The sequence below is a fragment of the Ornithodoros turicata genome, chromosome 3 (genome assembly GCF_037126465.1).
Source record: "Ornithodoros turicata isolate Travis chromosome 3, ASM3712646v1, whole genome shotgun sequence".
NCBI lineage: Eukaryota > Metazoa > Arthropoda > Arachnida > Ixodida > Argasidae > Ornithodoros > Ornithodoros turicata.
The window spans coordinates 41974133-42001476 of record NC_088203.1 but is presented as its reverse complement, the minus strand read 5'-3'; the positions used below and the strand labels follow the sequence as shown (position 1 = coordinate 42001476).

Genomic DNA, 27344 nt, shown 5'->3' with positions numbered 1-27344 from the left:
CGTTGACACCCTGTACAATGCTTACCAGGCGCGTCATTGTCCACAACTGCACCCGAAGCAGGAATACATGTCTTCATCGAACAACGTCAATTCGCCATGATGGCAATTGCTTTTGACTTTTATTCCAATTCTTGTAGTGCAAATCAGGGCATGTCTGACAGTGACAATCTTGTGTGTGTCGTGCTACACGGAGCTTCGCAAAAAAAGATCGTTGTGAGAGGACAACGAATGCTGAATGACATAAATAATGCCCTTTGGGATCCCCATTCAAAGAATTTGTGAATAGTGACCTTATAGTACAGGCAAGTTGCAAACGATACTTTTACGGCATCGCGCAAGTTAATTTCTCATCATATAATCATTTTCGCGGGTTTTCGATGCCACAGTCACCGATTTCATTGACTTCGAGGAGTTTGACGTCCTAGAAGCGACGAGACTGAGACTTGTTCAAGGCTCCTCACTTTCAACCTGCAGTAGTAAAAGCGCTTCGCCTTCGTAAGTTCAGTTACTTGATATGCAGATATGTTTTGATATATGATGTTATGTTTTTCCTTTTCTGAGTATTTCTCTGAAGTTAGTTGTTTTCGTGCTTCTGTTAAAGAATTGAAAATGACCAAGATCTCGCGACAGAACAAGATCAATGCGTGTCCTTGCATCAGAATGTTACGAGGTCGTTCACCTGACGGCCGGCTGGACTCCAAAACGCGTTGAAAAGGGATGCGGCACCTGCCTCCTTCGACGACGACAAAGAGGATACCACCAGAGGACCGAAGTTGCAGGTAAGTGTATGCACGAACTTGCACTATGGCTTGAACAGAATATGAACGACAAATGTGGGGCTGCTGAGCACAATATTCCGCGGTTGTATGTAAAGCTGTGCAGCTTCTCAGGGAAGTTGGTTGCGAAATTACACGAGTATGAAGGAGCATGAGCCTGGTCACAGAGAAGATGAAACAGTCACAACAGCTGAAATCAGCAAGAAATTGAGGGGTCCTGTTTCGAGACGTTCTGTATCTGTACTCACTTCTGTATGATCACGCTTAGTTTTTTCCCAACCATGGAAAAGCTCCATGTCCCACTTACATGGCAGCATTATTGTTCCTTTTTAATGGCCGGGCTGTGTCTGTGAGCGCTGTGTGTTCAAGTAGTAATTTAAGGTTATCACATGCCACAACTTCCATTGTATTCTAGTCCGCTGAAGTTGACTCCAGCAACCAGCAGGCTTTTAATACCCTAGTTACACTAGCGCTTGAACTCAACCGTGAACGTCACGGTTGAACTCAACCGTGGTTGAGAGTGTTACACTGCAGCGCTAACCGTGGTTGACTGCACAACCACGGTTGAGTTTCGACCGAGCTCCTCAACCACGGTCGGGTCAACTGAAAAGCAAGATGGCAGACTCCACTTTAGCTACTGTAGTGTCGTCGGAAGCAACACTTCGTTTGGTCAGATGCCATGACGATGCACTTGATAAACCTCTGGGAAGACAGTGTAGCCGTATCGGGGACCAAAGAGGCCAGAAAGGAAACGCCGCCGATTACGACCGCGTCGAGACAGCTACTGCGGTTTTCGTCGGCAAGCAAGTGCGGGTTAAAATAGAAAACCTGACGATGGAATACAGGTAGGAAACTCAGTTAGTTAATTTCTTGTTTCTGGTTGCTTTGTTATGTATGATGATTCGGGTTTTTTAGGGCGCATGAGCAACTAGGGCTATAATTTGTTATGTATGTCATAGCTACTTACGCCTATTTTATCCAGCTACCACAACATGCTGGTAGATGATTCCGTGCGATCAGTGGCGTTTTCGTCGCGTTCCTGCGAGCGCGTATGATGTACATGCTGTTTGGTGTCCTTTTCGATGTTTCATACTATTTGGTACAACTGATGACATGTCATACTTGAATTCCCAGCTTCACCTATGAAAACTACAGCCACACTGCACGGTTTCGCACTGCTACAAAACGACTACTTCAGAAACAGTGATGTCATGATTGGTGAGCATAACCACAGCTGCAATCTGAATCTGTGTGCTGATATGATGTGTGGAACTCAGCATCTAACTGATCTGCTTCAGGATGATGAGGGGATATCGAGATGGGGTGGGTACGTCCTCTTCGCTGGAATATGTGTTGCAGTTAGTATATCACTGCTTGTTCTGAACTCTTGTGAACCAAGCATGTGCTTAAAACATGTAATAGTTTGTAAAGGCATTATTAAGTGGTAAGAGCAACAATTCTGAAGTCACTAAAATTATAAATATGGATGAGCATTTACTAAGCTGGAAATCAGTGCCAGTGCTGGCAATGCTGCATGTAATCATATGCATATTACTACTAAGCATAGCAAGGCAACTAGTGGGTGGGGATCCATAGTCAGGAAATTTATGTGCAACAAGACAATAACAGTAGCTTGTGTGTATTGTATGTCATTTGTTATGCATGCTATTTATCCCCTGTGTATGTGTATGTGATGCACTATAAGCATGCTATGTTGGAAGTAGTCCCGATAAACTTCGAAGGAGTGACAAAACAAATAAAAAAATGCAGAGGAAACATCGACGCATCTTCCTCAGTAATATGTCGTCTCACTGCATGCTTCACACATTCTTGTGTATCTTCAAGGTTCCAATTGCACACGAACAGCCAGATGGAAACCATTGTTGCAGCATCCCAGCCTGAAGAACAAACAACTGAGCAACAAGAGACAAGTTCGGAACCTGCACAGACCTCACAGAGAAAGTAGCCCAAACACGAGACTGTGATGATGCAGGTCCTAGAGCTCTAAAAAGCTGTGGAAATGAGAGCTGCAAAAGCTGAAAAAAGGAACGAAGGTTTCAAAGAAAAGTACTGAGGCTGCAGGAAGGAGTTAATAGAATGCAACACGAAATGCTTCGATGAGCAAATTAAAATGGTACAAGCGAGATGGTCTACTGTGGAAAGAGCTAACATTTCCTTCAGTTCATATTGTGTGTTCCTCAAACTCAAGGAAATGTTTCCTCCTTCAAAGAAATGTTTCATTCGATGCAGACTTATTTTCAATCATTGCCACCACAGTAATTTTCTTTTTTCCATAACAGAGAAATCTTGCATACGTAGTTTGTTTTTTAGCTTTATAAGAGTGCGTTGTCCTTGCAAAGCCTGATTAAATGTATACATGTAATGTATTATGTCAGTGATTCTCGGCTTTTGTTACTTAAGCTGAAAAAGGGTCATTGCGTGAAAAAAAAAAACACAAGAAAGCATAAGCATATTACCGTAGTTATAAAATCTACTTATAAGGAAACATGACAGTAAAATTATCCACTTTAGAGAAATGTACTTGCCCGCAATAAATATGCTGTCATAGTGTTGTAAAACGTTGTTTGATTGATTGAGATTTTAAAAAATATGGAGGTGTTCGGGTCAGCTACTGCAGAACTCGTGAATAGAAAACAGTAGAAAAACCAACCTCAAGATGACGAAGAGGCAAAGAAGAAAAACCATGCAAAACAAACAAACAAAATACAAACAGGGTCCACCTGATGGATGTGTCCAGTAAATGAAATGAAAGTCCAGTTCAAATGAACACAGACTGTAAAATGTCATTGGTGTTGCTTTCTTCAATTTTTTTGCATTTGATAATGTGAACATTTTTTTTCTTATGATGGACAGTTTTTGCTTGCTAAAGTTGCAGCTAAGTGCAACGGACATGACCGAACCTCATACAACAGGACACACAGTTGCCCTTGGCTGCAACTTTAACAAGTACACGTACACAATCTCCCAACTCGTAGAGCTAGGGTGCCTTTTCTTGACGAGGGAGGGGAATCGTCGATGTTATTGAAGCATGATGGGCGCTCTCAGCACCTCTCATTTAATATAATTATTATTTGCTACCGCAAAAATTTTCAATACTGCACTGTTTTGCTATGCTAATCAATCTAATTGGTTTATGGGCATTTTATTAATTTACTTCACAAGCAAATGCTTAGAGTTTAAGCAGGGTTTGTTTAATGCTGAGATGTCCTTTGGTGGAGGCAATTGTGTTGGCCTTTTCGAGGCCCTTTTTGGTGTGGGGGTGACGCACTAGATGTCGACTTCATGACGGCATTGCTCCATAAATGTGCAATGCGATGGCATCCTGCACACGTGCCCCACCTTCAGTGGAAACTGGTGTCGAATGTTGTGGCATTTCCCTGACATGATAGCGGTAGTCCTGCATTCAATCCTGCAGTGTCATTCATGCCTTTGCACATGTTATGTAGAATGCAACCTCTAATTTTCATGATTATCATGTCACAGTTATTGATGTCGCATTCAATCCCCTTAGAAGGATGCAGAGTTGTGCTTTCACTCTCCCAACGGCATTTTCAACCACGTGTCTTGCATCTGACAGTCAAGCATTAAACTGCCGTCAGAGTATAGCTTCATCATATACGGCTGCAAAGGAAACGCTTGGTCACATAGGATGACTAGACCCACGATGAACCCTTGCATTGCCTCTATGTACCAGCCCTTGTAGTTGTAATAGTCTGAGCGTTGGTTCTTTGAGAGCAAATCTCAATGTGGCATCCGTCCAGAATCTTGAGAGGGTCCTGTTACTCCGTCAAACCGACGTAGGTGGCTCTGCTTGTGTTGTGAGCTTCACAAACTGGGGTTGTAGTTTGTCCAATCACTAAGTAAAAACTCCCAGTACAGATGATTCACAAAATGCCTGCTGACACCAAAACGGCTGTTCTGCAGATGCTAATAGGTGATAAAGGGCACCTGCCACTCTTTTGCAAAGGCACAGCCTGCCTCATGTCCGTGTCTCGCCTAGCTATGCTTTGACAAACGCCCACCATGTAGCTGAACGTTGCACAGGTGACGCGATAGTCCCGTTTCGGTTTAAAGAACTCGTCAGCGAGGTTGGGCAGTGTGGTTTCCGACCAAGACGCTGGCCGTCGATAGCTGCGCAGTTGCTTCTCCCTTGTGCACAATCGCAGGGCTGTTGCTGTCACAATTTTCACCTGTTGCCGTGCTGGTTTCTGCTTTCGTCGCTTATCTATCGCGCGCGCACAGCATCCAGCTCACACTGTTTTCCTCAGTCGAGACTGGAAGTAGGGGAGGTACAGAAAAACATTCCTGACCCTCTCTCGCACCACGTCGTTCTTCGGTTCGCTCAAACACATCGCTTGTCCAACAGAACGTACACGCACAGTACAGACACGGCAGCACAAGAAATATTTACACGAAACATGTAGAACTCAACGAGGACAATGACATGTACAACAAAATAAAAGACTAAATAACGCGGATAAGAAAAATGCACGGCGACGCACGAAAGCGCAGAAGTACAGCAGAAGCGTTCGTGAGAATTAGTGTTGTGAACATATTTCGCGATTCGGCTGAAATATAAATTTGGAAATGCGAAACAGTAGTAAAAATGTCGAGTTGCGTACGAAATCCTTCCAATACACAGTAACACACATTCTTGGGGCATTATACACCTCTGGAAAGCGTCCAAAGCGTTATCTTTTTCTGACGACGTAATATTTAAAATTGTTATGTGTTTTGGGGTTTCTCTGTTTGCTCATCAGGCGCCGCTGCTAGCGCTACTCTCAACTGAGCTCACAGAAGCCCGTGTAACTGATTTTGTTGCTCAGTTCACTCAACCGTGGTTGAGCCATTCGACGGAAGTCGACTCAACCGTGGTTGAGAAAGCTAGTGTAACTAGGGTATAACCCTTTAACGCACGATGCTGCCTGCAGGCAACACACCAAAAAACAGTTTCTTTCTCATGCATAGTTTCGGTTTTCCCAAGTTGCTTGATTCAGGGATGTTTGGAAGCATCGCACCGACAGACCTGCAACGCCATCTCTTTCAAATATACACAAACAATCGCAAGAAACAAACAAGTGTGGCGCGCGACTCGAGCACTGATCTCTATAGTATAGGCTGGATCGCGCATAGGGTGGTCGACAGCGTGGTCACCGGCCGCCATATTGGTGGGCCCCACGCATCCTGTCGTCTGCATTTAGTTCAAGCGGGGCGGCCCGTATTTTTTAAAATTTCCTTTAAATTAAAGGGCACGTCATGCCAGTTTGTAGCAGTTTGAGTACACTTCACACGGACAGAGAAAGATGGGTAATTTTTCACAGGTAAGCTCTTTATTTGAGGAAAAATCTGTTTATTCGTATCGCATGCATCTGACAACTGGGATCGACTTGCTTGCATTGCTACTTCGCTGGTGCCATTACGTACTAAGAAAGTATGTGTGGCTGCTCCTATCAATCTCAAAACCATGTATTTTCTATAAACAATGCGCTTGTGCTATACAGGTTCCCCTCACAGTCGCTCAGCTGCGCCGAAGAAGCGGATACAGAACCTGCGCCAATATGCCAATTTGTTCCATTGTTCTTTTAATTTGTGAGCTACGAGGGAAGTAAATAAACTGCTGTGTTAACCTCGTATGTGCAGTTGCTCCTACAGCGTGTGTGATAAGTCATTCATGTGCGTGCTCTTCGTGCACAGCGCTTCGAATTTCTGTAATGACATAGGCTGACAGCTGAACAAATGCAACGCACTCGTGACAATAACGTTATTTTATGATGAGGAATGGGGAGTTTGATCGCCATGGGCTATACTCCACCCCACTGCTGGTGGTTATGTGGTGAATAAAATAATGAGCCCCTTCACAATAAGGATCGAGGTCTTTTTGTAGAACACACACAGATACACTCGTAGAACATAATACGATAATGGAAAAAGTCAAAAGAGAACCATACAACACCACACCACAAATAACAAACGAGAACCGCGGAACACCACACGAAAACCGAACAACAAACGAAAACAAACAAAAAATATAAAAACGGAAGTTCTTTACAATAACAAACAGTGTGAAACCTGTGGTGTCCTCCCTGGCACCCTCGTAGGAGGCTAGCACTCCGTATTGGCCTTGGGCGACCGCAAGTCCCCAAGGTGAAGGGAGGACCCCAGGAGGAGAAGGGACGTGGGGGAAAACAACGGGACAGAGACAATCGGGCTTGGACGGTCGGTGTGTATATTGGTGTGCGACCATTTTGGCGGCAAAGATTAAACCATGTAAGTCACATCTCTTGTGTCCGAGTCATTCTTGTTTAACAATAGGGAACGGCTTTTGGCTATTAAGCGGGACCCGCATACGACGGTTTTCTCGACTGAAAAGCGCCCAACTCCGCAGTTGTGACGTCACCCGGACGGTCAACCGCCGAGTCCACCCGCATACGACGGTTCCTCGGGCGGCGTCGGCTATGTTCGGCGGCTTGGCCTTTGGAACCCCTTGCGGAGTTTTCAGTCACGAAAGTTAACAAGAAGGACATAGGCGACGGAGAAGTATGGTTTTAGGTGTAGAATGTAGCACAAAATACTCCATACACATAACTTGGCAACAAGAGCCGATGAACACGAACCTTGATGCCGTGTTTCGCTTGCGTTTCCGCTTCCGTTCTCTGTTCACTGCCGCTATCACCGCGATGTACGAACACCGAAAGTTGCTACTTCTGGAAAAGAAAGTACTTCTTAAGAAGAAGGGGATTTTGCGCAAGAAGAACTGGTGGGTTCGACCTGTTTGGGAAGATAGGAAGACTGAAAGTGAGTTCCACACAGCAGTGAGTATCATTTGATATTCTTCGATGCCAGTATGCGCTCACGCGAGCGTACACTTTGCGTACGTTTGCGTTCTTGCACTGTGCAGTTGCAGTCACTATACAGGGTGTCCCAGAAAACGTGTCATTGAATTATAATAAAAAACTACGCCACCTAGAATCACGCGGTCAACAGCATTTGTTCTTATTAGGTTTTTGCCACCTCCTAATGTGAATGTCATGTACTCAAAGTTTAATTATGTAAATATTTGCGAACTTAACTCGGAAATTTGCCAAGTAAAGGTCACTTTTTTACCCCACCAATATGAAGAGCGTGCCGAGTTCACTCCAATTCATAATAATTCGCAGTGATATTCACGAGCTATCCCATCGGAAAAAATAGCCGAATATCATGCTTTTCGGAGCACCGAACCATAGCGCGCGATGACTTTTTGAGGGCAATCGCTCTCAGTCCGACGAAAGGAGGTTCCGAAGCCAGCCCACAGAGTGATAGTAGAAAAAGTAACAGTTCCTAAAATTGGGAGGGGGAAAGCATTATCTCAGCGAAAGTCGGACGTGATGAGCCGTTCCCGTTTCTCTTTCTGCGATGTCGGGGAGGGTAACATCTCATTACGGCCGAAGTCTCATTACGGCCGAAAATCCTTTAATCCCCAAGTGTCTCGTTACGGCCAAAGTCTCAATACGGCCGAAGGTAGTCTCATTACGGCCGAAGAGGTCTCATAACAGCCAAAAAGAAAAAAGAAGCATCCACCATAGTAGCTCTGCATATACTGTGTTTTATGCTTCCCAAAATGTGTCCGAGGCGGTGTGCCCTCACGGCTTGTGTCACACACAATGGTTCATGCACATAATATTGCGACAGTGTTTCATGCATCCCTCGTGAAAAATGTTTTTATTGTCACACGATATTTGTATGTGTTACGCCATTTTCTCTCAGTATTCAAGCAACATCCTACTCGTTGGTTCTGTGATTAAACTGTGTGTGTGTGTGTTCTGAAAAGTACTCCACAAGGGAGCCCACTGGGAGCTCCAGGAGTCACATGACCTATGACCATGATCTTCTCCCCCACTAGCTGCCTTCTACAATTTACGTCCACCTGAAATTTACAAAAAAGTACATAAGGCACTGAACAAAATGACATATGCTCTTGTTTGATGATGACCATAAGACATATGCTGTCAAGCAGACTTTTTTCCATATATTCAAAACATATTCAATAATTATGGACAACAATGACAATTACGTCATAATAATGCAGCTGCATAGCCAGGAAAATATTTCAGGAGGTGGTTTATGAGGCTTGACATGGGGTGGAGGAGCCCCCCTCATCAGTGCTTTATCCAGACCCCCCTATATTTTTTTTGCAATTTCGCGATTTCAGCTTCAGATACGTCTTTAATGATATGTTAAGCTGTAATGACGTAACTATTCCAACAATTTTTTCCAACACCCTTCTCGTGCTTGGGATTCTGGATAAACCACTGCCCCTTGTTCATTTTCCTGGGGCATTACATTAGAGCTTATGCCACTGCACTGATGTCACAATGTTAAAAGTGTGTGTCACTCTGTGCATTCGGAATTCCTCTAAGCTACAATATGTAAGTTCAGAATATCCGAAGGGTAAACATCAGATGTTACCTGCAGGCTTCATGCTGAAATGCGTGTACGCAAAACACTTCCGCCGTGGTGGGCGACGCCGTTAGTGTAATCATACACGCAAGACAATTGCGGGCACATAGAGTAGTGGCAGCAACCTGAAAACGATACATTTTCTTGTTATATATGTGTAATCAAAAATATACATTCTCACATGTTTCGTTTTGTCGTTTGTAGGAAGCGCTAGTAAGGGAACAGCATTTGGTTGGTCACATGCAAGCCACAATGCGAGAGGTGCCGATATTTCGATTACGCGATCAAAAATTAAAAGTCTACAACCATGCACACTTCCCCATGCAACTACTTCCCCAGCATCGTGAGACATGACATCATGACCATGTATTCACGTATAGTGTAATGTGAAATGATATGCAGGAATGAAAAAGATGCCAACATACCTGTAATCCAGTGTCCCGTAAGTTTGATTCGATTTTCTGGCAGCTACCATGAAGAGCAAATGCACGATTCACAAGTTTCGTTTCGCCATTTTCATTGCTGTTAATTTCGCAAGATCCCACATGACCTCCTTTGGATCAGTGAAAAGTGAAAATTACTCGCGTCATGAGCATATATGTTCATCTCAGCGCAAATCACGTTTTGCATGCTATAGCAGGAGGGGGGATCAATACTCTTCCTTTCGTGTTTTGATATCTTATTGTTTTGCTACTCTCACTTCGGAGTTCGGATGGTGTCTAGCAACGTTGGGTACCTCGTTTCTTGTGTGAGCCAGTGGTTGCTGTTTACGACGTGTTCATATATCGATTTGTAGCGCTGTAATGTGCAAATTAGCGGACTTTATAGCGGCTCTCTATTTTCCGTCGTTGTCTTTCGAGCAGCGCCTGTTGTTGCGGTAAAAATCGAGTTGAATGAATCGCCACAGCCCCAACTTATATCGCGCAGTGTTGACCAAGACCAAGTCAAGCAGGAATTCTGGTGAGTAACGCTTTCGTAGATTGTCTGTCTTAGTAGTGTGCTGTCCACACATAGTTGGATTCTCATACGAGTAATTTAAATTAATCAAAACAGCCGAAGTGCCTGTAATAGATGTAACTCGGTATCCGTTCGTAGGTTTGCGCCGTTTCTAGTTGGTTACGCGTTTAGGAACAACAAATTTATTCGAAGACGATAAGATACCGATAATGCATCACCCTACAGCAGCATTTACTCGTATCATTGTGAGCCATATTTAATTTGTTAAAATTCGTCGTCGTATTTCTTCAAAAATAAAAGCGCAAGTCGGCGTACTTGAATTGATCTCCTTGAACTGCTTGCGTCGAACGTCTGCAAATGTTGTACTTATGTGCTTTCGCGCACCATACTAGGCACAAAAGCATATCTGATTAGAATAAATACTTCAAGAGGAAGTCATTCAAATACACTGTTATTTATAGCTGGTTTTCCATTCCAGGCATGGTATGTGGCTGCACGGAGGATTCCGAAAAAGAAAAACAACAACATGGCTAATAGGATGTTGCTGCCCAGGGAGTCCTGGCGAAGAGGTGAGCTGTTAAGATCATCATAAGGTTCTCGTTGTGAAGTGAGAAATTTTGTAGTAGTGCACGAATGTTAATTCGTGCACTACTTTTATAAAAAAGAAACTAGAAATGGAAAGTTATGCATGCATCATTTCATGAATTGTAATGTATTACTATTTGATATTCACATGTTTCCATTAAGGGAATGAACTACGGAACCTATATTCATATCATGGTCATGCTCTGTGTTTACCTGGAAGTCTCATTTTTAAGGCTTGTCATTCTTTTGTCTAGATGAAGATTTATGTTAACCTTGTATGAAATAACAGACACGTATCAACACGTGTGCAGCTTGTGCACATTAAAACCAGCCATGTAGAGACAAATGCTTGTTTTTTTTTTTAATATTCTAGCCTATTCATGGTTGCTCTTCGCTTGTTGCAGGTTTACTCATTCCAGAAGCAAGAATTGTATCATTGTAAGGCGAATGGAAATAAACTGACATCGACTGAGATAGGTGTTCTGTCATGGCCAGTGACTGTAGGATGGCTCCGAAAGCGTCACAACAAAGCCAATATTCATCTAGCTCTCTACAAGTAGCTAACTCCACATAGTAGCCTGCTTCACAGCAACATCAACACTACCTTGTGGGAGTACACATTACACAATATGTTGCATTGTGCTGTGGTATGATAACATACCATTTGTCTCGCAATATGTGTATATAAATATGATAAGGGCCCTAAGGGCACAGTGCATAGCTTATACCCTGCTGAATATATATCCATACCTGGCTGCGACATTGCATATCAATGCAGGTTACAATACAAATTTTCACATTTGGCCGTTATGAGACATCTTCGGCCGTAATGAGACTGCCTTCGGCCGTATTGAGACTTTGGCCGTAATGAGACACTTGGGGATTAAAGGATTATCGGCCGTATTGAGACATCGGCCGTAATGAGATACAATCGTCGGGGAGGGCTGGGTTTCCAACCTCCTTTCGTCAGACTGACAAAGATTGCGCTGAAAAATTCATCGTGCGCTATTCTGTGCGACCTCCGTACAGCATGATGTTCGGCTATTTTTTCCGATGGGATAGCTCCTGAATATTCCTGTCAATTATCATTAATTTGACTAAATTAGACACGCTCTTCACATTGGTGGGGTAAAAAAGTGACGTTTACTAGGCAAATTTCCGACTTAAGCTCGCAAAAATTTACTTAATTAAACTTACGTTACACGACAGTCACATGAGGAGCTGGCAAAAACCCAGTAAGAACAAAGGCCATTGACCGCATGACTCTAGGTGGTGTAGTTTTTTATTATAATTCAATGACACGTTTTCTGGGACACCCTGTATAAGCTACGCTAAGCGTAGTATATGGTAACTGTAGGTGCAGTGACACCGTGTTACGTTCACAACATAAAGCGCTTTACTTTTGCAGATGCGAAAACTGAGAGAGAGCGGGGACAGCAGCTACTTCCACAAGTACTTCCGCATGTGTCCCGAAATTTTCGACATGCTGCACAGGTTGGTCGAAGATGATCTGCCAAAAGTCCACCCCTGCAGGGAACCGATTTCATCAGCTGAACTACTTGCATTTACACTAAGGTAATAGGAAGGGGTGATAGTACCCTTCCACACATAACATATGTATAAGGATAACTGCATCCACTGGTGCCCTCGAATAACTTTGTAATTAACGCAGCCAAAACCAAGGTTATGTATTTCTCTCGTAAAAGTAACATAATCTCCTGTGCTATAATTTGGACTCTCACCGAAGCTGTCAAAAAGAAAGCGGTTCATATTTTGCACTATCTATATTTCCGTCACACCCAAAGACTCCAGTCGTATAATTATGAATAACTGCTCCGCCACATTGGCCTCATTCCCCTTTCCACTCAGACGTTACCGATGCCACTTTCTTATACAAGTGCATTCATTCACAAGTTGACTGCCCCACAGTTGCTAGGATCTCTGCATTTTCCTATTTCATGCATACCGTTATGGAAGCATCCAACTTTTCTCCCGGACATCCTGCAGTTTTTCTTGTTGCATATAATTTCTACAATCATTTACTTATAATTTATTAATTTACTCCTAGCTTCACATATCTGTAATGTGTAATATATTATTTAAGATCTGCCTGTAATTTTAGATATAAGCAATCTATCCACCAACATTATTGCATATATGTTCTGTGAACTATGTGTGTGCTACGTAAGCTCCGCGTGTATTCTCTATTTCCTGGGCATGTGTCGTCTTTAGGCATTATGTAGAATTTTGTGAGCGTACACGAACACCAAAGCCCTTGAGGCTGTTTTGGGTACACAATAAAAAAGCGTTATTATTATTATTACTAATTCGCTCAGCAGTGGTTCACTATACTCTCAAGCTTTTAGGTCGAATGAGCAAACAAAGCCTAGTGAACTGGCATCTCATGACTTTTTTTGTCTCTTTCACAGGTACTTGTCATCCGGCTTATTTTTAAGGATGTAACAATGGCCTTCAGAGTGGGACTTGAAACTGCACGGGAGGCTATTCACTTAACTTGCAGTGTTCTCTGGGAAAGACTGAGGGACCTGTACATGAAGGTATAGATCAGCAGCTAGTCATAATCACATGCACACAGAACGCAAATATAACTGGAGTATTTTGCTCAACACCCAGTATTTTGCCACCAGGTCCTGCCGAATGGGCAGACATTGCGAGAGGCTTTGATGAACGGTGGCAGTTTCCAAACTGTCTAGGGGCAGTTGACGGTAAGCACGTCAGAATTGTTGCACCGAAAAAAAACTGGGTCCCAGTACTACAACTACAAGGTAACATAGCATTTTTTATTGATACTTAAATGTTACAATATTCAGCATATGCAGCATTAGCCTATTGTCTTGTTGGCCATACCAGTTAGCCATGAGATATCGGGCAATAATTGTTAAAAACTTTTAACTTGCATTATGGAGTAGACCAGTGGTTCTCAACAGTATGTTCTTTGTCATTTTTTTTTACTCCTAGAACATATATAAAACTTGTACCAAAAGGTTAACAAATATTTTGTAAGATTCTACCATTTCATGGCTCGTGTTATGTCGAATGTGCAATGCAGTATCTCGATAATCATTTCTGCTTTGTCATCCGCATACTGGAAAATTGTGCTTTCTACATCCTATCCGTTGAAGTCATTTACATACACATTAAAACAGATGTTCATGTATATCTCTTTGCGAGGCAGTGTAATGTGTCATGTAACCCTTTTTTTTTTGTTCTCTGAATATGACATACAGAAGGTCATAGCTGTGTCACATAGCTCTGTTGCTACTTGTGTGCATGTTTATTAAGGTATTCTTGTCCTCTAGGGGACATTTTCGATAGTTCTGATGGCTGTCGTAGACAGCCGCTACAGGTTTGTCCTGATTGATGTTAGCGCCGAGCGACGACAAAGTGATTCTGGAGTGTTCAAGGCATCACCAATCCGCCACTTGCGAAAAAGACACGGCGCATGCGCACATCCCCCTTTCCCTCGTGCTTCCCGCCGGGTTTCGAACTGGCTGGAAAACAAACGCTATTTCGCCGCTGCTGCAAGGCTTTACGGCTGTACGAATTATTATGTGCAGGGCAAGAAGTTGCGTTTTTTTTTTTTTTTAGGTTTCCGTGCGATATGTTATGTCCTTAAAAACCCGAATCATGGGTTCGGGCTATGAAAAGACAGAAAGAATTGCGAGACATGACAGCATTTCTAGCCGTCCAGGAAACACAACAAATTCGCCCAAAGTTTTTCGCAAGCTTCCCAACACAAGATTAGTACTCGATGCGACTGAAGTCACAATCCAGAGGCACAGCGACCAACTTTTTCGCGTTATCAACATTACAACACATAAATCAGTTGTTGACTGTGACCCAGAAGGTTACATCAGCCTTGTTTCCCGGCTTTGGGGTTGGTCCATATCTGATGTGGACACAATGCAGTAGAGTATTGTTAGGTCACCTCGAAGCTGGTGATGCCATATTGGTTGATAAGAGCTTCAATGTTTCGTGTCTCTCCCAAGGAATTGAAGTGTACAGTCCACTATAAGTAGTGCGAGAGGAGAAGCCCAAATATCCTAGAGGAGTGTCCAAAGTACAAGAGAAATTGCTAGTGCAAGAGTGCATGTTGAACGCGTGATCCGACGTGTGAAAGAATTTCACATTCTTGATCGGGCCTTTCCCATCAGTATGGTGGACATTGCTGAGCAGATATTTTATGTATGCTGTTACCTTAATAATTTCGAAATAGCCTAGTTTTTCAGAAGAATAAATGAGGCCTAACACGACACAGGGAAGGAATTAAACAGACACAGAGTGTATGGGGCCGGCACTATATGCACTTACATTCATTATAAGCACTGACTAAACACATTATATACATTCGGTACATACATTATATTCTCACGCTATACATTACTACATATTAAGACTACACAAATAAGACTAAGACATTAAGGCTATATGTATTATACTCATTCGCTATATGCGCTACAAGTTACAATATATACATTCATTTCGCACTTCACGACTGGGACCTTCTTAGACGGTGCTTCAACTCCCTGATACTGTCTACGACATAGTACCCATTTATATACTTTTTGTGTGGGCCAAGGCTCCCAGGCGGCCAATGCGTTTGGTTAGAACTTGGATGAGAGCATGCAAAAAAAAAAAAAGAAAAGAATACTGTCCACCCGAACTCCAAGAACGAAAACGGGATGCCGTCCTCATCGATCATGGGCAGAAATTCTCACTCTCGTCGATCAGAACGACAAACACCCAAAGAAACAGTCAACAAGACGGCAAGAAACCAACCAAGCTGCTGCGGTATTTCAAGAGCGTTCTAACCGAACACCCTCGGACGAAGGGAGCACTATAGTTCCTTCCGCGTCCAACAGACGGCGCCAGTTTCTTCGCGAGTGGTGGATTGGCCACCACCTTGAAAGCGGCACCTTGGACACCCCAGGGTTGAAGAAACTGCCTGGAAGCGAACTGGTGACTCCCCACGTGTTTATTGGGGATGAGGCATTCCAGCTACGACCCGATTTTCTGAGGCCCTACCCAGGCCTCGGCCTGCCTACAGAAAAGAGGGTCTTCAACTTACGGTTGAGCCGTGCCAGGTAATGCATGTATTTTTGCAAAGTTCTAGATATACAATTACTTTTACATGTTGCTTGTTAGCACTTTTACGGCGGCGTAGCAGTACCTCAGTTGTATGGTTTTGTACTGTTTCATGTAGAATACTTATGCATTATTTGCGTAGCATTTTGCAAGCCACACAGTTACTGGTACTGACACGAAAATGTGGGTAAACGTTAGGGCATCTTCATTAATTTAAAAGAAGTGTTTTATGCATGAAACTGCATGTTATGGAAATGTAATATGCCAGGACAGACACGTGTGGGGTAAAATTGTGGCATTCAAGTTGAACTGAGCAAAAAATAGCATAAGAACATGCAGACAAAACCACATGGTCATTTTTGTAACTTGAAGAGTTGCTGCATCCACAGAAGTCTCGTTTGAAGTCTGTGCAGAACCTCCTAACGATATAGCTGTGTTTCGGTTCCTGATGTTCATGTTTTCTGCTCTTTTCTGCCTTTTTTTCCCTAGTTGTCTTTCTACACACTTATATGAGCTAAATATTCTTATACATGCCATTTACATCGCATGTAGGAACTGCGTTGAAAACGCATTCGGCATTCTCTGTGCACGGTGGAGGATCCTGTTGAGGACCATCAACTTAACACCAGAAAATGCAGATGGTGTTGGCAGCTTGTGTGCTTCACAATTTCCTGAGCACTCACAACAATAACACTGTGGGCTATGGCGACAATCAGGATGTCTACTGCAACATTACTGAAGGAAGATGGCATCAGGAGCTGGAGGGTTGTTCAATGTTGCGTTCTCTGCATCGCACCCATGCAAGAAACTTCAGCAGGGATGCCGCTGCAAGCAGGGAAGCATTTACTAAATACTTCTGTAGTCCAGCTGGGGAGTTGTCATGGCAGTGGGCAAGGGTACAACCACAATGAAGGGCAGTTTCTTCATGAAAGATGTACATTAGGGTTGTCACCTCTCCGGATTTCACCCGAACAGTTATGGAATTCAAGTCTTGCTTTTGGTGTCTGGGTGAAGGTGAAATGCGTACAGTGGACAGGTGCAGCTCTCCATAGAGCGCAGAGTTTGAGATAGCTCGCACAGAACTGGGACAATGCAAATGAAATTGACACGACCAATAAAAATGCAACGTTATGCATTCCAGCTGGCCAAAAAGGGGTTGCGACAGGTCATCCCAGATAAACATAAAAAATGGTATTTGCACTGATGTGAACCTGCACTGAAAGTTTCACAGCTGGGAGGGTAATAGAAGCAAAGAAAATAGGCACCGCAGATACCAAGACGCATGTGCCTCTGTCATCACAGACCTCACTGCCGCCAGTGAGGTAGCGCACAAGAAGTCACGTGCTTATAGCTGCCCATAAAAATCCACGCAACTCTGAGGTCTGGGACGTCTGCGCTTTGCTCAGGAGTGTGCTTGAGGGCTTGTATCTCACTAAGTACAACACACAGAAGAATAACTTTTTCCCCCCTGCATTTAGCTGCAGTGCAATGTGTCCACGATGTAATGAACCACATCTATGGAAGTATCTCAAGACCTTGAATGCTTATCTAGGCTTTCGGCGCGACCAGGCTGTCGTCAACTTCTACTGGTTTTCTGTATTCTGAGATAACTAAAGCAACGTTTAGTTACTTAAAAGAACTTTTGATACATCGTATTAATTCAAATGCAAAGCCCACTGTGTTGCCCCCCCCCCCCCCCATGTCATTGGCTGATGGAGAAGGTCGCAACCCTAATGTACATATGAATAGTGACTCCTTTTGTTACATGAAAGCAAATGTGAATGGTTACAGGCTGCGAATATGGCTGTGTTGTACTATATGTTTTGTATATTACTATTGTATAAATTTTGTGTGTTGTGGGGGTTGTTCTACAAACGTCGCCTGATGAATTATTCGTGAATAGGCGCTGCTGTTGAAATCCTTTTCCATAGAAAGCTCTCAGTTTAAACTGTTGCTAATCTACCTTTTTGTCGTGTGTCATCAACTGCATCTTTCAAAGTACCCAGTCTACTGTATATGAAGTTCACCAGTAATGTTAGAATGGTTATTCATTATTAAAAAGCGATAAAAACCGGGCTGTTTGGTGGTACATCCTAAAAGCGATAAAAAAGCTGTCATGTTAGTCTGGTTTGTTCTGAAGCTGTGCATCGATTATCTTAAGTTCATAATCAATCCTTTCATTTGCACCTGATTTCCTGCTTTGTTTCCGTTTCGGTGCCCTAGCACAAAGAAGTCTGATGGACATCCTATTGGAAAGCATAACTTGACAACTAATTACCTAAAATTTATGAATCAGCTTATGTTTTTGGGGAATTACAACATAGTAGAGTTTTAGGTGAACCCAGTAGTTGCATGTGCTTTCCCACAGGATTTCCACCTGCAAAAATAGCATTAGTGCTGCCACGTACAGCTTTTTTCTATCTGTACAGGAGGAAAATTACAGTGTATAGGTACATATTCCTATACCATATACATACACAGTGCTCTAGATATGTTGCATACACTGTAAGAAATTGCGGTGATTCCTACAGTGGATTATCATTTTTTTGCGACGGTACATTTCCGTAATCGCAAATACGGCCAAATCGCTGTAAAATAATGCGGAACCGAGCGCCACCACACGGCGTCTCCGCGAAACACAGCGAGTTACTGTTGGGAGCCCGTAAAGTGTTCCCGCCTGCCGTGCCGCGCATAGTTTCGAATTAGTCAACAGACTTGGAGGTAAGACGCCAACAAATAGAACGAATATTCACTACTTGTAGCGTTATTTTTGTGCAGTGTGAGACGTACGGAATGTTGTATACGTCCTCTAGTCCGTGAATCGCCGTGACAGTGTATCTCTGTCTTTGCTGATGTGCCTGATTCGCGTCTCTCCGTACTTGCTCGTTGGCATGATTGTTCGCTCGTGTGTTTTGCGATGTTCGCTTTGAAACACGTTCCTGTGAGTTCAGGGTTTTTGTGCGTCATGTTGACTACTGTAGAGAAGCACTCGAGGCCGCGAAAATAGCGACACTTTAGCTGTGCATTTGGTGAAGCGTCTCTTTCGTACGTCTCCGTCGGTTTGGTTTTTCATTCGTGTGTTTTGCGATGTTTGCTTGCAAGCACTGTTCCTGTGACTTTGGGACTATTGTACGTTACGTTGAACACTGCAGAGAAGCACACGAAGCCACGAATATACCGTGCTGTCATATTTCATGTTCGTATAAGACGACGACCTACTTAGCGCTCAGATGCCACATCTTGAGGTGTCACAAAAGTGTTTTATCAGGTCGACAACCTCGTATTGACCTGCTGTCAGCAAGCAGTAATGTCTGCAGTGTGCTTTCTTGTTCTCGTTCGTTCGAGACAACAGCAGAGACTGTATCGCACTTGAAACGGCACATTCACGAAGGACAGGAAATCGAGTGTCCATATTATGACTGCCAGAGTAAATTTCGTGTTCTGTCGTCATTTTCTGTTCATATTAGCAGAAAGCATAGATCTGTGCAAGGGATAAGGGCCCCAGACTCAGTAAACACAACATGTGTGGGGGATCCACCACCATGCACCAGCTGTGACGTGCAGGAAGGGTTGCCAACTTCAAGTCAGCCGAGTTGCTCCACTGAGGGAGCTCCAAGGGACGTCATCAGTGACTTACGAAGCAATGTGGAAAACAGTATTGCACTATTTTACCTTAAATTGCAAGCAAAGCTACTTGTTCCAGCTTCCACAATACAGTGTATAGTTGATGAGTTGAAAAATGTCCACAAATTGAATTTGTCCTGCATTTCTGCATCTGTTGAAGAGACCTTACAGAACGAAGAGAATGTTGGAAGGCATTCCATCCTAGAAGCGATAAGAAGTGGGGACATATTCGGCGAGATGCATTCAACAACATTCGCTACCACACATTCTCGCACTGTGTACTTAAAAGAAAAATTCCCTCTAGTTGAGCCAGCAGACATTTTGCTTGGCCGTAACAGTAGTCAGAAGCAGTGCTTTGCACAGTATATTCCCATAAAAAACACGCTTTGTCATCTACTTTCAAACCATACTGTTCTCGAAGCTGTGAGACAACCAGTGGAGAAAAATGGAGACGAACTTGAAGACATAACCGATGGAACAGTGTATGAATCGAATCCGTTCTTTCGTAATGAGGATGGTTCAAGGAATCTGGAGATATTGCTGTATCAAGATGCATTCGAAGTGGCGAATCCACTGGGACCAGCCAAAAAGAAGCATAAGATTGTTGGTGTATACTTTACACTTGGTAACTTCCCGAAGCATCTCCGGTCTACACGTGATCATCTCCAATTGGCACTCCTCTTTCGTGAATGTCACATGAAGGACTTTGGAGCAGAAAAAGTGTTTGCAACGCTTGTAAATGACCTAAAGGACTTAGAAGAGATTGGTATTTCTGTTGGAGAGGTGTGTTTCAAAGGCAGTCTCTTCTGCATCATTGGTGACAACCTGGGACAACACACTATTGGTGGCTTTGTGGAAAGCTTCAGCAGGTCTCTTAACTTTTGTCGCTTCTGCACCATTAGCCGTGACCATTTCCAGAGGAATCCTGAGAAGCTTGGTGTTCTGCGGACTATCAACAGCTATAACACATCGCTTCAACACGTCGACGCCGACGGCAGCATGTTTGAAGGCATAAAGGGTAACAGCTGCTTCAATGAGCCGCGCTTTTTTCATGTGTGTGCCCCTGGGCTTCCCCCATGTCTGGGACATGACCTCTTCGAAGGTATTGTTTCAAGCGATCTTGCACTCTACATCAGACACTTTGTGAGGGTCTGTAAGTGGTTTTCGTATCAGAAGCTGAATTCCATAATTTTGAATTTTGAGTACAGGGGTTCTGACTCAAACAGCAAACCTCATGAGGTGTTGGACAACGGCAAAAAAATAGCTGGAACAGCCGCATCAACTTGGACATTGCTTCGGCTCTTGCCTATATTTGTTGGTCAGTACGTGCAGGATTTTGAAGACCCTGTCTGGTGTGCATTGGTAAGCTTGAGAAGGATAGTAGACATTATTTGTTCACCTTGCATACAGAAGGGCACCATAGCATATCTTCAAGTGCTCATTGAAGAATACCTCTATGACAGAAAAGAGCTTTTTCAATTGTCTCCACTCCTGCCAAAACACCACTACCTGCTCCACTATCCTCGTCTGATCATTCAGTTCGGACCGCTGATCAACTTATGGACAATGCGTTTCGAAAGCAAGCATTCATATTTTAAGCACTGTGTCCGCAAATTGAAGAACTTTAAATCCCTGTGCAAGACATTGGCACGTAGACACCAAATGCTGCAAGCATACCTGCTCAGTGACACATTCTTTGAGCCTACTGTTGTTGTCAAAGGAGGGCTACAGCTAGACTTGTCAGCCTACTGCGAGTACATTAAGTCATGCATTGTAGGTTCCGGAATTGACGAATTCAACAGTGTTGTAACCAATGAAGTGACTTACAAAGGAACTGCGTACACTGAAGGCTTGTTCGTTGCAGTTAAAGTCAGCGAAAACCTTGTTTTTGGAAGAATTGTTCTGATAATTGGTACTGCAGGCACTGATGTTTTCTTTGTTGTGAAACTGCATGAAGCCATTTTTCAGTGGCATTTGGGCATCTATGCAGTGCACGATTTGTCAGAGTACAAATGCGTGAATGTGAAATCGCTTGCTGATTTCCATCCTCTTCCGTCGTATGCACTATGTGGGAAAATGTGCATATCCCCAAAGCACTTCATTGTCATGAAGTGATTTTCTTGTGTCTGCCAAGCTACTTCGTCTAGAAATAAAGTAGCTTCTTTGTCCTGCTCTATCACGTATGCTGTGCTACAAAAACAGTGAAGTTTCATTTATATCTTGTGTTCGCTAATCTCCACATGCAGATAGTACACTGATTCTCGTTAAGTCCGTGTCTGTGAATATGCGATAAGTTGGCGGTCGACATGTCTAGAGCTTCGTAATGTATGGAATACCTTGTCCACATTTGTACTGTCAAGATGTCGTATAGTGACATATGTTACGACAGAATGCATTATTTCAATAATGCTGCATTCCAGCTTCTTCTACGAAAGCAGTCCTGGGAGCACTAACAGGGTATGTAATGCCATGTTTCAATTTTGTCAGGAGTTCGCTGGTGCTTTGTACTGATGAGGCACAATTTGGTTGAATGCGAGGTTATAAACCTTGCTTCAATTTTTTACAGATGGACATGATTGAACTTGAAGTTTCCGTGGCTCTGCCGGGACTTTCAGAAAATCAGATTAGCACTATAGTTCGGACATTGAGAGAGCTTGGTGTTGAAGCACCAAGTGATTTGAAGTTTGTCGAAGAACAAGATCTTCAGGGTGTGCTGCGACCAATTCAAATCCGAAGATTTTTGTCTACAGTTAAAAGGACAGGTAAAATGTATAAAATATAGTGTGTAAAATCTATAACTTTTGCAGTATGTGCTGAAATTCCTTGTGCTTAGCAGTGTATGGATGATTTGCAATTTTTCTTTTATATATTATAAAAGTTGTGCACGTGTCGAAGTGTTCAAAATATTCTGTTTGATGTCCTGTCATTGACGTGTTATTCTTCATGAACCGTATGTTGCACAATTACGGCCTTTATGCATCTTTGAAAGTTTGAGATAGGTAAAAAGTAGCTCTCACTGCAAACAAGAAACAGTTGAAAAGCATTTGCACTTAGGGTTTTTGTAAATTGATATATTCAAACTGAATGTGTCCCTGGTAGTGGATTGCTGATTCTGCAGCAATTCAACTTTTTCTGCATTTTTTGTTTTTTCACTGTTCTTGCAGCGTGTCAAATGCCTTTGCAAATTTGTCCTTCTTGTTGTTACAGCCTCAGAACATCAGTTCTCTCATGTTCAATGCTCCCTGTCAAGACCCAGTGTGCGCTTTGTCATCCAGTAGACTTCGTACCCGTTTTGCACCATTTTTGAATTTCTGATGTAACTATTGCCCTAAATACCAAACCTCTCAGTTGTCTAACCGGGAGTCTCTGTGCTCAATGTGTCAAACTGTGAAAAGTTTTAAAAATGAATTATCTGAAAATACTCTCCCCTTGCACATACCCCTAATATCCCAATCTTGCAACGCCTTCCTACACTTTAACGACAATACAGTATTCCTTTTGTGAAAGGGGGTCACATTATATGGCTGTAGGCAGTGTATTGTAGAGAGCAAGTCGGCATAGCTATCCATTTCTAATAAATGTTTACACTGAAAATTCCTGCAGATGACAACTGTGCTACAGAGGCAAATTCATCTGCAAGCACTCTGGAGTCCTGCTCCACCACTTCTCTCCCTGCACCAAGCTTGTCAATCAACCTCCCTCAGCAACAACAATGTCAAACCCCTTCAGTATCTCCTGAGCAAGCAGCTTCAACAAATGTTACTGCTTCCAACACTGACCCAAATTGGGCCGTAAATTTCCGCGTTCCATGGAACAGCATGCCTCCTGCTCTAATGTTAGCTTTGAAGAAAAAGGAGCGCCCTTCAAGTAGATTACGGCGGGAAATGATCAGAATAATAGTCAGTCATGCCATGAGAATGTGTGAGCGCCCCTTGAGAAAGCACTACGAAATTATTGCTCGTCGGATTGTGCAACAGTACCCATCATCCCTGCAGGACGCTTTTGATGGCACAGTAGTCGGCACAGGGCATGACTCCGTGCTTAACCAACTTGTTTTTAGAACCGAGAACTGTACCCGTTCGAGGAGCGACACACCCGAAACAAAAGGACGCCAGAAAAAATCAGGCCCGTATGGTTGCATCAGGGATGCTTCGACTGAAGAAGTTGATGAAGAGGGTATGGCAGAAAAAAAAGAGATTCTAAAATCTTGGTACACAAACAGTGAAGGCGAGGGGCACAAAGTCATTCAAGAACTTAAGTCGACTTATCCACTGCAGCGCAAAATGATCAAGTCAAAAATGACGACGCGTGAACTTATGTCGGAGTGGCCGTATTTGTTCACACCAGAAGGAATGTTTACGCACTTCCAACTGCTTGTAGGCGTAGATATAGGGTGCGTGCTCCCTATATCTCTGAATGAGAAAGGAGCCAACGTACTGAACTTCTCCAAGCAAGAGTCACAGAAAACAGACACTGTTGCACGAATACTGCTAGAGCAACAGGAAGCACCAAGTCCAGCTGCTCAGAGTGAAGCACTTGCGGTGACCCTCCTCCTGCTGCACTACCTGGATGAGGCCGAAGATGGTGTCCTGCTTGTTCGTAGCGTAAGTTTCATATGTGACACGACTTGTGTATAAATGTCTATATATATACTATAATATCTATATAGGTTAATTTGAGGTCTCCTCGCATTTTTTTTTTACCTTAAGGTTAGGAATAAAAAAATTATGATAAAAGTTGTACTTGTATGCATTAAATGCAATAACAAATATGTTGCAGGAGTTCTGCACAGCCCGGGATGTCGAGCTGTCTGCACTTCCAGCCAGTCCACGGATTATTGCTCTTGGCAAGATAAATTTTTGGAATGTATACAGTATTGGTGGCATGCCAAGTGTGGTTTGAGTTTCGTTCAAACATTTTGCATGTATATTCTATCAGTGCTAACTTTCGATGCTTTTACATATTGCAGGTGACTCCCCCTGGTGCGCCACATCGTTCATGATAACTGTGGACCAACTAGTCATAGCGGATCACGTGCCACAGTTCATTACGGCACTTGGGTTCTGGTTCGCCCTTCATTATACCCTTGATCTTGTGTATGCTGAAGAAACTCGGGCATTTCTGGAATTCGTGCAACGGTAAACCATCAGACTTGTAATGTTAACCTATGACCTTATTCTGCCAATGTTGGGTGACATTTAATCTAAGGTTTGGTTCGGGAATGACCACTCAGCTCGTGCGCCAATATCAGCTAAGGATACTTGGGTGCACATTAAATTACTAACTAATGTTCCTAAAATGAGCGGATGGCGAACCTCAGGCATAGGACACCATTGATCTTGTTTGAAAAGTTAGTGTTGCTGAAACCGGGTCCATGTGTATTTCATGTATCCCCACATTACTGGAATTGCAGGACATTTCTCGGAATCAACCCAGACAGGGGCTACAGAGCAGAGAAGCGCCCACGAACACCCGTTAACAAAAAGGTGCTCCGACTTGTGGACCGGCTTTCACGGTTCGAATGGAACCTGTAATGTTTCATGGTAAATATTGATATATATATATATTCCTGTTTCTTTATAGTAATAGGAATGAACGTTTATTGCAGGCCTTTCACGGGCACATTACACACTTCTGTACCATGTTCGTGTCAACATTTAATTTGTGCTTTTTGACTGAGGTATGTGGAAATCGCCATTCTGTTTTGATAAAAAATGACATGTCTGTTTTTTTAAATTTTCCCACAGGTCGATAGAAGCAGGTCGATTGTGCAGTTTTTTGTCGTTTCCTTTTGTTATAGCAAAGGTAAATTTAAGTATCTGTTGAATTGGCTATTGTGTGCTGTAAATAAATAGCTTGATCACCAATGAACTATTTTTCTTCCAGAACACTCAATACTTATTTTTTGTAGTGCCATGCGTACGTGGATATTTTCCATATATGATTTAAGCATGGTAACTGTAAGTGTTAATTCTTGCGTTGTATCTTGGTCATAATGAAGTGTTTTTCTTGCAGCATTCTTTATTATGAGGACGGTGCAACGTGTTGGCATCAACTCCCCTTCTTTTTTGTTTTAAGCAGGTAAGTTGATATCGTGGTACAGTCATATTGTGTTTGAAACTGCTACTTTACCTGCAGCATCTTCCGAGCGTTTCTTGAAGCAGGGGCATGTTTACGACAGATCTGCTCACAGACGAGGTAGGTTTTCAAATATTGTGTATGTTGGACATGTCCATACTGTTGCCATGATCTCGTCTAGACTTGCGTTCCCGGAAAGCGGGGACATAACCATGTTTTATATCACGAGCTAGAAAGGGGTACTATAATCATAACTGAGCAGACTTTGAGACAGAAGTAAGAAGAAAAAAAAACAAAAAAAAACAAGTAACTGTTGTGTGCATTCAGTGCGCTCCAAGGCCATTGTGGGAGACTAGATTAACAAACTTCGAAACTCTCGTGACCACTTACCCTGTGCTGATGATGAAATCAGCGAGTAGAATGAAGTGTAGCAGATTTGTTTTGTCACGTGGTAAAAAAGCTATTCTGTACGGATAGGGAACGAAGAAAAGGCACAGGAACATCATCTCTTTATCTGCAATTAAAAGCATGTTGCTGTGTTCTGAAGGGCATATAGTGTTTTGCGTGCCTCGTCTCTGTCCCTTCTCGCTACAAAATGGAAGTGAAGTGAAAGCGCATCATATAATCGTAGAGCACAAAACTCAAGCTCTTGTTTATACATTGCCCGACATTATTTTGTGGTCTAAATTAACCTTTGTATTCTCCATTTCAGATAACAGTGTCATACATCTGATCTGCTTTTTCCAGGGGATTCCTTTGTACAATAAAGGTTTGCACAAAAATGAAAGCATTATAGACTCTTATTTTTGCCAGTTTTTGTCTGGTATTTTTATTATCACAACATATATCTCGCTGCATGTCAGAACAAATTATGTTCATTGTATGTTAAAAATGTTATAGCCTCGTATATTTCATTTACTATATAGTCACAGTTGCTTTGTGGCGTTGGCACAAAAAAAAAAGTATCATTTACTGGTCGTCTGCAGTAAGCGCTCTGAGTTACTGTAATACGCTGTAAATCACTACAAGAAAACGACAGTAAAAAAAAACTAGGCAATACCGTCATTTTAACGGGCGACACTTTTTACGGGGCACCGTAGAAGAAACGGGCAGAACTTGGCAGCATTGTTGCCAGGCGTTGCCCGTTTTTTCTACGGTGAAATTTTTTACAGTGTAGGTGACCAGCAGCTCGAACCTTTTTTGAACACATAGTGGTAACGCTCTCCACTTATTGTGATGTATCATTGACTGTGTATTTGGAATACACCCACTATGCTGTATACATTGTTGATACTGTATCATGTTGTACATTTTTTGTCTACTTGTGAAATAACATGTGGTTGCACGGCACAGACTACTATTTATTGCCTGCTCATTTCTTCATACCTGTGGAGAACGTCCAACAATTCAATTCTCAAACCATGCAAATACTCGCGTCGGCAGCGTCGCGCACCTTCTGCAATTATGTTTCCAAGGCTGTCATGTTCGTCGGGCCTTTCCTGCAGCTGTCGATCAATGAGACGCAGTTCAGCATCAAGCCTTTCGTGGTCGTTCCTGGTACGTTTTCTTCTTGGTTGGGAGGATAAAGGTTGGCGAAGTGCAGTGACAGGCTGGGTCTCACAGGGTCGTGTCGCATCATCTTCACATGGTATATGAGGAGAAGCTTGAGCAACTGGGGAAGGTGGGGCATGTGGTAGCAAAAGGGATGTTGTAGGTGGTGATGTGCAGCTAGGGGTCAATCCCGAGAGGCAAACAGAA

The 27344-nt window shown here is 43.0% G+C and overlaps 2 protein-coding genes, 1 long non-coding RNA gene and 1 pseudogene across 3 annotated transcripts in view; 3 read left to right on the top strand and 1 right to left on the bottom strand.

Moving 5' to 3' along the window:
• LOC135389379 (uncharacterized) overlaps positions 1-27344 on the bottom strand; it is a 179453-nt gene that overhangs the window by 16975 nt on the left and 135134 nt on the right. The gene's annotated exons all lie outside the window — the stretch shown is intronic.
• On the top strand, positions 737-25752 carry LOC135386927 (uncharacterized). Its single transcript, XM_064616412.1, has 9 exons — positions 737-779; positions 23112-24112; positions 24288-24646; positions 24922-25051; positions 25117-25188; positions 25256-25313; positions 25395-25468; positions 25524-25589; positions 25647-25752. Exons 2-3 carry the CDS (start codon positions 23327-23329, stop codon positions 24408-24410), a joined length of 909 nt encoding a protein of 302 aa, XP_064472482.1. The 5' UTR covers positions 737-779; positions 23112-23326; the 3' UTR covers positions 24411-24646; positions 24922-25051; positions 25117-25188; positions 25256-25313; positions 25395-25468; positions 25524-25589; positions 25647-25752.
• Positions 10167-11252, top strand: LOC135386926 (uncharacterized). The gene is made up of 3 exons (XR_010420717.1): positions 10167-10196; positions 10672-10762; positions 11183-11252. It is a non-coding gene; the product is annotated as an uncharacterized LOC135386926 (long non-coding RNA).
• LOC135387662 (uncharacterized) lies at positions 12123-16934 on the top strand (annotated as a pseudogene).

Excerpts from the sequence above, each read along its gene's own strand:
- LOC135386927 (XM_064616412.1), top strand. The coding sequence starts at position 23,327 with ATGCCTCCTGCTCTAATGTTAGCTTTGAAGAAAAAGGAGCGCCCTTCA. Across the intron at positions 24,113-24,287 it reads GTGTCCTGCTTGTTCGTAGC|GAGTTCTGCACAGCCCGGGA; the intron begins GTAAGTTTCATA and ends AATATGTTGCAG.